The 10141-nt window shown below is 36.5% G+C and overlaps 1 protein-coding gene across 1 annotated transcript in view; it reads right to left on the bottom strand.

Annotated features, from left to right (window-relative positions):
• Positions 1 to 1435: 1435 nt before the first annotated feature.
• Positions 1436 to 10141, bottom strand: part of LOC109237847 (serine/threonine-protein kinase EDR1) — a 12040-nt gene continuing 3334 nt past the window's right edge. Inside the window, exons 4-13 of the mRNA XM_019404235.1 lie at positions 8560 to 9710; positions 7866 to 7906; positions 7430 to 7498; positions 5634 to 5734; positions 4663 to 4741; positions 4456 to 4554; positions 3845 to 3913; positions 3677 to 3726; positions 2168 to 2344; positions 1436 to 2072 (exon numbers count right to left, since the gene is read on the bottom strand). Coding sequence (XP_019259780.1) covers positions 1937 to 2072; positions 2168 to 2344; positions 3677 to 3726; positions 3845 to 3913; positions 4456 to 4554; positions 4663 to 4741; positions 5634 to 5734; positions 7430 to 7498; positions 7866 to 7906; positions 8560 to 9710 — 1972 coding nt within the window. The 3' untranslated portion in view covers positions 1436 to 1936. The remainder of the gene's footprint in view (positions 2073 to 2167; positions 2345 to 3676; positions 3727 to 3844; positions 3914 to 4455; positions 4555 to 4662; positions 4742 to 5633; positions 5735 to 7429; positions 7499 to 7865; positions 7907 to 8559; positions 9711 to 10141) is intronic.

Consider the following 10141-nt stretch of genomic DNA (forward strand, 5'->3'; position numbering starts at 1 on the left):
CTTATGTTAGTAAAAACGTTGAATAGAGAATTTACAAGACTGGCTTTCAAAGGCGGAATAATAGCTACTAATAGGCAATTTTTAAAATATTTAAAATACAAATAATTCCAATAGTTTTTTTAGTCATAGAAAAAGGTAAAAATTAAAAAAATAAAAATGAAAAGGAGGCCAAAGAAAGAGAAAACCTTATCAAAATGACTTTCCGAAAAAAATAGTTGAAAGAATGGAGATCGTCTTGGATTCGGATAATTATAAATCTTTAATGTAATGGAGAATATTTAGGGAAAGATTGATGAAGAGATATGTTTCAGAATTGGTTTCCTTCTTTATAGGGAACTACCATATTTTATAGGGTATAACTTTTTATACTGTTACCTTATTCAGGTTGTATAAAATGTTATTCAATTAATAGTTGTAAATTATGAAATATTTTATGAAATCATAAGTAATTATGTAAAACTCCCGACTAACCGAGCTTTTCAATCGTATATTAAGTAGTGGAAAGATGTCAAACGAGAGAATATAGCACGCTATAGAAAAAAATGATATGGTGTTAATTAACAGAAAATAGCTCGACAGTCAACCAAAAGTTATAGAGAGCACACATGAGTGTGAGGGTCTTAAGTATTAGCAATATGACATACATGCACTGATGAAATATATCAAATAGCTTCCATAAGAAGAGTTAAGGTGAAGTACGGTTAGACGAAATTGTAATGCCTAAATGAAAACAATCCACATATAAGGGCTCGCGCTTCAAATAGAATGACATGATGAACAAAAATATAGTAATACAAAACTCGAAAAAATGACTGAAATTGAGGAATCTTATTGGAATGCGACGTGATAGGAAGATTACCTTCCAAAATTCAAGGCAAATTCTATAGAATTACATACTATATGCAATTGAATGTTAAAAATCCAAGTAAAACATATCCAAATGTCATAAAAATGTGGACATTAAGATGGACATGCCTTCATACTCGCGAAAGATTAGAAATCATTACATACGACAAATGGTGCAAAAAGAAGGCATCAAAAGATGAGATAAAATTATCTTAAAATGTTCATGCTCTACGCGGACTTGCACATGCATCAGTCCGGAACTAAAACATTATGACGATCAAATGTGCTAAAAGAAGACAGAGGTACCTGAACTCAGAGAAAAATTAACTTAAAAGAACCACACTCTCTCTCTGAATAAATCCAAATTCAACTAAGAATAGAACACAACGCAATCAAAGGACTCAAAGAGGGGAAACCAACCAACTAATATGAACTTAGTTGATTGTTACTTGTATGGCTGTTAGTATTTGCCAAGAGTCTTTCTAGTCTTCTGTCAGAGTAAAGACATATATCACATTGTTAAATTGGCAAGATCCGATAAATAACCAAATTATACCACATCTTACTCAGTTATCAAACAAGAAGATGATCACACGAGCAGGCTACCTGAAGATATTTATCTTTTTTTGCTTTTCAAGTATCGATACAGTGCAGACTTGCCAAAGGGATCAATACTATATTCGTGATAACTGGCAACTCAGCCACTGTTGTATAGCCTATACAGGGATCATGCGATAAATGATTACGGGCACCACCTCATTATTTCGAGGGGGCCTCAACCAAGGAATTTATGTCATTAGGAATATACAACTCAAAAGGACAACCGCTCCCTTCGGGATCAACTTATACACAACCACTATACAAGAAGAGCAACACATAAATGACACATTTCAATAGCAGTATAGCACTACCAAGGTCGCTTTTACTTTTTCTTCCTAAAGCACCTCTCTGAGAACAAGCACCATCTATCCTTTGCCCAAAAGACAGTCTCCGTTCTTTCGTCTTGCATAGGGACGAAACGAAAACCAAACCTTGCTTTTCCCAGATATAAAATGACCAGCCGACATTAGCACTTAGGGAACTGGAAAATTTACGGGGTAGAATTTACTGAGATTTCCTGTGGCAAATGGGAGCTGGGCTGATCCACATACGAAGGAATGATAAGACGTTGCAATGGTGCTAAAGCCACTGTTAGCTGAGCAAATGAAGGACGCAAGTTTGGATCACTGGAAAAAAAACATGTACAAGATAATTTAGCATTTTGTGTCTTGAAGGAAATAAACAAAATTATAAAAGAATATAACAGGTGCATGTCACTCACGTTTGCCAACATTGCCATATTATTCTTGCTACAATAGGATCAAGTTCCTTTGGAATCTCGAGACGTTTATTCTGGAAGCCAACAGCTCCCACCACTTGCATAGGGTTCATCCCGCTCCAAGGTAATCTTAAGGTAGCAAGTTCCCATAGAATGACACCAAAACTATAGATGTCACACCTGTCAAGTGACCAAAATGTTAAGCCGATGATAGCATAGAACTCAGCAAGTACAAAACCTGCTGTAAAATAGATGCAGGTTGCAAAGCTTTGCCATCTATGAGCTCATTTCTTTTTTGGAGAAGGATATATGAGATCACTTCCTTTCTATGTGACCAATAATTCCATCCTATGAAACCAAGAAGAATTCCAGAAGAAAGCAAATTGTTCATTCAGGAAACCATGTTTAGTTCAAAATATTATGATAGCGTTAAAAGAGTTCAGCAAACAATTACGCCTTCGTTAGGTTCTACAAACCAAGAATTCTATCCTGGATGAGCCCTTTTTTTCTGATCAGGAATGACCCCATTTGGAATATATATGAAATAATTTTAAAGCTGGTACAATTTGTACCGATAGAGTTTTGTCTAGGACTGCTAGCGGTTTATGTTGTGTTCACACTATTTTTTGTTTTGCATAGTATTGTGTTATTGCCCTTCTACTTATTTGCTGTCTCTTACGATGTTGATGCTGATATTATTTTTCTGGTTTCTTTTATTGTTACGGATCTATTCCTCAGTTCTTTTCTGATATTATTTCCTCCTCTGTTGAGCCGAGGGTCCCCCGGAAACAACCTCTCTACCCTTTCGGGGTAGGGGTAAGGCCTACGTACACTCTACCCTCCCAAGACCCTATTAGTGGGATTTTACTGGGTTGTGTTGTTGTGCTGCAGTGATGAAAAGAGTTCATTTTCCATATTTGCAGAGATGATGCGGCAGTCCAGCTCCATGGGCATTAATACTATTCCAAAACTCAATTTTCAGCCAAGTAGGAATAGTATTTAATGAAAAACTTTCCCCTTTTTTGGGTCGTATCCAATGTACTATAGGTCGTTAGATTGTTCCACATTGACAGAGTGAAAGGGATGTGTTTCTTTTATGGTCTTGGGAATCCTCATCCTTGAACTTGCTTTGGGCTTGTGTTACCTAAGGTCCATTTCTTTACGTGCTATCATATACTGTACATGCTCAAGATATACCGCCCTGGGCATGTGACGAGGTATTAGATTGTCTTACATTAGTCGAGGCAATGAGTTGTTCTCTCCTTTTATGGTCTCAGGCAATCCTCACTAATGAGCTACCTTTTGGGGCTTGTGCTTGTGTTGAGCCCAAAATCTATTTTCTTTACAAAGCTTACAAGCAGTAACAACAAGACGAACGCTGACAAGCATGCTAAACATGAAGATTGACATAAAAACACAAGGCTCCAATTTGTAAAAGAAATAGAACTACAAGAATATCTAGCACAGGCTATGAGCGAGAACATGGAGTTAGTAGAGTAATTCTTAACTCACTTCTCATTTGAAGGTTCATTGCGAAGAACTTCTGGCGCCATCCACTCAGGCTATGGAATGAAAAAACACTAGGTTAGAAAATAAGAAAGTGAAGAAATAAGATAATTAGTATCCAAACTTAATGGTAAGGGTAACACATGTAAACAATTGAAGATATATTGTTCTCACCGTTCCAGCTGTTGATTTGGATGACAAAAATGTGTTGTGCTTCAAGCGAGACAAGCCAAAATCACATACCTGCATTTCAAGATTCAGTCACATCCCTCCAGAGACATCCCATAAATTAAGAAATAGGTCAGAGAAGATTCAGAGTTACTACAACCACAACCAAGTAAACTCCCCTTCAAAATGAAATAATCACATTAGTGCATTAGTTTCTTTTCATTTTTCTGACCTAAATTGTAGAACTGAAAAAGAAAAGAAAGAGGGGCTATAGCTGTTTGCTCAAAGATTAACGCAGTTTGTAAGCATTTCACTGAAGCAATGCAGGTTTACAACCAGCTCAACAAAACAAAAAAGATCAATTTTTTTTTGATAACCAAAACTTCCTTCGGGGCCAGCTGGCACACAATTCAAAACTCGACGGATAATAATACCCGACTGTTTAGTCCACCGCGGGGTTCAAACTCGTGACGTGCGCTTATCCACACATCATGCATTGCGCCCTTACTATTGAACTAAACACCAAGGCAAAAATAATAAATTTTGCTCGCTCACCAATGACATAAGTTCATGCAAGGTAGAAAGAAGGAAGATACAAACATTTGAAAGCAAATTACCTTAACAGTCCAGTTCTTATCAACCAAGAGATTAGGTGACTTCAGATCACGGTGAACAATCGTAGGGTTGCTTGTATGTAAGCAATCCATGCCCTTTGCCTGCACAAGAGGAACCTCTAAGATCTCAACATAAGCAAAAGAAATGCTGATCAATTGGTCCAAAGCACCAAGCCATATTGATCAAGTAAAGATGCTGCTGGATCATACCACATCAAGAGCCATTTTGATTCTTCTCCTTTCATCAATTTGACAATGAGGACGATGAATTATCCGATATAAGCTACCTCTGAAAAGCATATTTTTTAGATGATTAATTCCTCTTTCACAAGAAAATTTTCAAAAAGCACTAACTGCTTGCCAAAATTAGATATTATTTGATGACTAATCAATGTTTGGCTGAAAGAGACTTTAAACTTAGCACTTGTAGAACCACATATCAAACACAAATCACGAAAGAATATATCATTCATCTTTGTAGTTTTCATGTCATACTAGAGAGGGCTGTCAAAAAATACATCACATGGAAACAATTATACGGTGAGATAAACAAAGGTTTATTCTGAATAAAAATTAATCCAAATGGTAAACCTGCTTTTCATTGATTTACCATCCACAAAATGCTAATAAAGACACCTAAAAGAAAATTCATGTTATGGCTTTGTGGACATGAGACTTAGGCGGTAAGCCTCGCTTATTTCAATTTAATGAAGATCTGGATCATTCAATTCTCGGCTCATTAAGTGTATTGCACCTAAAAGAAAATTCATGTTATGGCTTAGTGGACATGAGAGTTAGGCAGTAAGCCTCGCTTATTTCAATTTAATGAATATCTGGATCATTCAATTCTCGGCTCATTAAGTGTATTGCCCCCCCCCCCCCCCCCTTACAAACACTTACTAGGTCTAAATAGGTTTGATTCATTCAAAGCTACTACATAGTTTAAAATCATTAAGATGTTGTTCATTCAAAAATTCATCGGAAAGTGATGTTTTATGTGTAGTAAAGAATTTGCATCGAGTGCTTCGACTTGCGCCATATATTTTCAACAAAAGTACACCAAAGGAGAGACGTCCATGTAGCATAGCATTCGATAAGTTGATTGTGATAATAGCCAAAAACTTACTAATTATGGCAAAATTTGAAGGAAAAAGGGAAGGCGAATCAAAATACAAACATACCGTGGCAGGAACTCAGTGATAATAGAAAGGTGGGGTGGCCGAGTTATAGCACCCATAAAACGAACAACATTTGGATGTCGTAACCTACGCATGATACGCACCTGCCAGTAAATACCATTACGTTAATTAATGATGCATTTCAACAAGAAGAATGTTAAGCAGCAAACAAAAGAAAAAGGAGAAGTGCAAACATTAAGTCTGAGGAATCTCTTCAAAAGTACAGTTAAATTTAACAGAACTATGAGAAGATAAAAAAACATTGATTAGCATCTAACCTAAAAAATCAGACTTAGGATTCTCATCAAACTTACCAAAATGATGAAACCTACAAACTAAAGCTGAAACAAGAAAGGAAAATACACAAGCTTATTCTTAATGAAAAATATTTATGCTTACTCCTTTTTAGGCATAAGAGACAATGAAGATGCTCAATGAAACAATTTTCACATCTAAATAGAATGGTTACAGTCTTTGGATAAAGAGAATGGAGGAAATTATCCTCAAAGTACTTCATTCCAATTTATAGGACACTCTTTTTTTTTTTTTTTTGGTACTTTACAAAATCTCTGACACCACTCCCTTAATAGTATTATTCTAAACAATTTTCGAGAATTCAAATTCTTTTATCTACTCAAATTTTAAACTTTGATTTGATGTTTTCTCTGTCAAACTAACTTTTCAACCACAATTCTAACATTTTCTTTGTATTTCTACTATTTTTGGCATAACAAAATTTTAGTTTTCATGAGAGCATCCCCCAGCCAGATTCAATCTCAAGGTCAATAAAGCCAACTCATTCAAACGATTATGAAATGTTCTGCGAGTCAGACCATTTGAGAGTCTTGCATGACTTCTGAAAGTTAGTGACAGGATAAAACTGAAAATGATTGAGAGAATCGATTACGACTACAATAACAACAACAAAAAACGAGTGGGGTCTGGGGAGGGCAGTGTGTACGCAGACCTTACCCCTACCTTAAGGATAGAGAGGTTGTTTCCAATAGACCCCGGCTCAAGGAAAGAGAAAGAAAGCAGTAACAACAAGCAATACCAACAACAAGATAACAAGAAAACAAGCAGTAACAATAACAAGATAATAAGAGAAAAAGCAGTATCAACAACAAGATAATAAGAAAACATGTAGTAATTTTCATATATCAGAGCACAAAGGCTGTGCAAAAGCAATATATGGAAATAGTTGTAATCGACTTAGAATCTATCTACATGTTTCCATATATTGCTTTCGCACAGCCTTTGTGCTCTGATATAGGAAAATTTTTACCATTCTCAAAATAACAAAAAAGGAAAAAAAGAATTGACTACGACTGTTAGAGATTCATGTTGGTACTAATATAACATATAAGTCATATTAACATCTTAAACTCTGTCTTCGGACAGATTTATGTTCACACTAATATAACTTGTAGCCAAACAATTCAAGACTCTTGAAAACAAACAAAGGGTAATACAGCTACAACGGACTCCAACAAAAAGAACACGATAATGTTATTAAAGAGGTTATGCCAGCGTACTCCCGTAAATGCAAACATAACAGAGCTACTTAATCTTCCCTGTGGTTAACCAGGTTTGTAGATTCATCCTAAAAGGACAAGGTAGGCAGGTAATATTATTTCCCTTTCTATGGAAGCATTTATGTTATATTAACAAGAAGGTCTGAGTGTACCTCGATGGGGAGGGGGGAAAAACTCAACAAGAACATGTTTATAGTGCTCTTTTGATTAAACTTCAATGCAGGCATCAAATAGTACATAAGTATAACAGTGCAGAGTCCAGACCTCTCTCTTAAACTCGGCCAAAGCTGCACCTGAGAAATCCTGATCGAGGAACTTCTTTACAGCAACCTCCTATTTTAAATAGATTCACAAGCAAAAGAATTCAATGATCAATAAACTCAAGCAATTACATAAATACCAAAGCTATTTCAATAAGGTACATCAATACCAAAGCTTCCGCTTTATTGATAGCAAAAAGTTTGGTACTACAAAAACTAGATATTATTCCAAGGGGGCTGATGATGACAACACTTAGCAGCCGAAAGTGAGGGCACCATTAGAACATTGGAATGTGAGGCAAGCTATAGAGGAAATATAAAAAAGAACACGCTGACAACTCAGAACTTGAAGCCACTTGTAGTAACATGGCTAGTAACAATTTATGAATAGGAAGATAAAACAAAATGCTCCTAGGAATATTTTAAATAAAATCACTTACAGTGCCATTCCAATCTGCATGGTAAACCTCCCCATATGAACCTGAAAATGAGACCAGAAAGCTTCAGTATGAAGAAGACATACTAAGAGTAAAACCACAATTTTACCTACTAGCATTCTGACTACTACCATCCATTTTTGTGGATATCATGCAGCATGTTTTTAAAATTAAATAAGTAAGAGCAGAATATCTGAATTATGACTGCTTCCAGAGAAATATCCCAATAGAAAATCTAGATGTATAAACAAATAATTAAGTGGATAAAGCATGATTGCCTCCCTTTAGATGGAGATGGAAAGTATGTTGAGGCCATTTGCTTTTCACCTTTATTAACCAAGCAACTGAGTATCTCCAACAAAATACTAAACCTAAACTAAGTAATTTACAGACATCCACTCTATTCACTCCTCCATGACAAACATTAGATAGAAATTTCCAAAATGTTTCACATTTATTATTCATTTCTCGATCCAATATATGGAAGGAAATGGAGTGCAGAGGTAAAAATGTATATGGTAAATTAAATGTTTTTATTGGCCCCGCACAAACACACTGAAGTATAAATCTTAATGAAACTTCAGGCTGAGACGTAGTTGATGTATAAATATAAATAAATGAGGTTTTACTGCATTTGCACAATATCATCCAGCATTATCATTGCAAGATATTTCAGTCAGGGCAAACAAAGGCTTACCAAGACCAATCCTCTCGCCAATGACAAGATCTTCCCATGGAATTTCGCAATCACCAACATCGTCAAATACAGGATCAACCTGATTTCGACCTACATCGCCTGAAGAAGTTGGATATTCTGGCTCCTTCAATTTTATATTTGTTCCTATTGACTGAGCTTGCAAATTTCTTATGTGGTCACTTTCCAGGATAATAGCTTGTCCGTGTGCCTGTGTCCTATTTAACTCATCAGTCTGCAAAATGTGCCCCTCCCATTGACTTGTTTCTCTATTGTCGTTTTGACTGTCCTGAACAGACAACCTTCTAAACTCAAGTTCAGCTGATAATTTGGAACTGTTATCCTGGGTGGAAGTAACCCCTTCATTTCCTCTATAGGCAGGATGTGAGTTTCCATGTAACCTGGAGGTATCAGGGGAAGATTTCTGTGGTATGTTTGAGCTGGTAGATGCTATTGATGATGTATTATAGCCACTAGATCCACAGTTCTTCTTTGGAAAAAGTGCCTCAGAATCAGAATCGTTTTTCCAGGGGACCTCATTGTGTGCATACCGATTTTTCCACATCATAGGGGCAGGAGGTCGTCCAGTGACCAAAGTATTTTTCGGCTGTTGCAATTCACTGACTTTGTTTCTTGCAGGGTTTTTCTGCATCACTGTATTGCCAGAGCCTCTTACTTGAAACGGATTAAGATCAGCAAAAAGATTCTTTGGGTCCTCCGGGTTATTCTGATCGTAAGGAACCACATTTACATTCAGCCTCAAGCCATCGCCAGCAGCATTGGGTCCACGGCCCCCTTTGTACAAAGAAGTTCCAATTGCTAATGGCGAAGTCCAATCGACCTGATTTGAAGAAGATGGTCTTTTAATGATTGCTGAAGAACCAGGGGTGGAGCTACCACCTGCATCTGAGATTGAATGAGCTGATTCTATCTTCTCAGGCTTAGACCTATTAGAGAAATCATCTCCTAATCCAGAAATTTGACCAGATAACAAGTTCGGCCTCGGGTAAGAAACTCCAGAATCATTATTGGACGGAAAACTTGGAATCTTGTTCAATTTTGGACCATATGATTTAAAAGAAGCATCCTTTGCACTCAGAACATCAGCTGGTATAAGTGTGCCAGGTGCTCCCATGAGATCAACCAAAAACTCGCTGAAGGCAAAGAATTGATTTAGAGGCTGAAAATGTAGAGAGATATGCGACAAAAGCAATTGATCATAATTGTTGCAATACATGCATGTGTATGCAATTATGCAATTGAAGCAACTAAAGCTTCGGGTAGTGAGAGTAACAATTTGAAGCTGCAGATGAAGAAAGATCATGTGTCTCATGGGATTGCATAGATGACTATAGCTCGGAACACTTAGCGCAAATGATTTTAGATACAGTCTAAGATAGATCAGATGATATTCATGAAAAGCAAACTCAATATGCAAGCACGTGAAGACAACTACTCCATTTATTAGGGACAGATTGTCCATGCTTATTTTGTTGTCCTACAATAACGTATCATGTTATAGAAGAAGCTTTTAACGTACTTGACTTAGTTTGACACAAATGTTAGAAGTGCGAGTTGTTCAGCC

The sequence above is a fragment of the Nicotiana attenuata genome, unplaced genomic scaffold (assembly GCF_001879085.1).
Source record: "Nicotiana attenuata strain UT unplaced genomic scaffold, NIATTr2, whole genome shotgun sequence".
NCBI classification, from domain to species: domain Eukaryota; kingdom Viridiplantae; phylum Streptophyta; class Magnoliopsida; order Solanales; family Solanaceae; genus Nicotiana; species Nicotiana attenuata.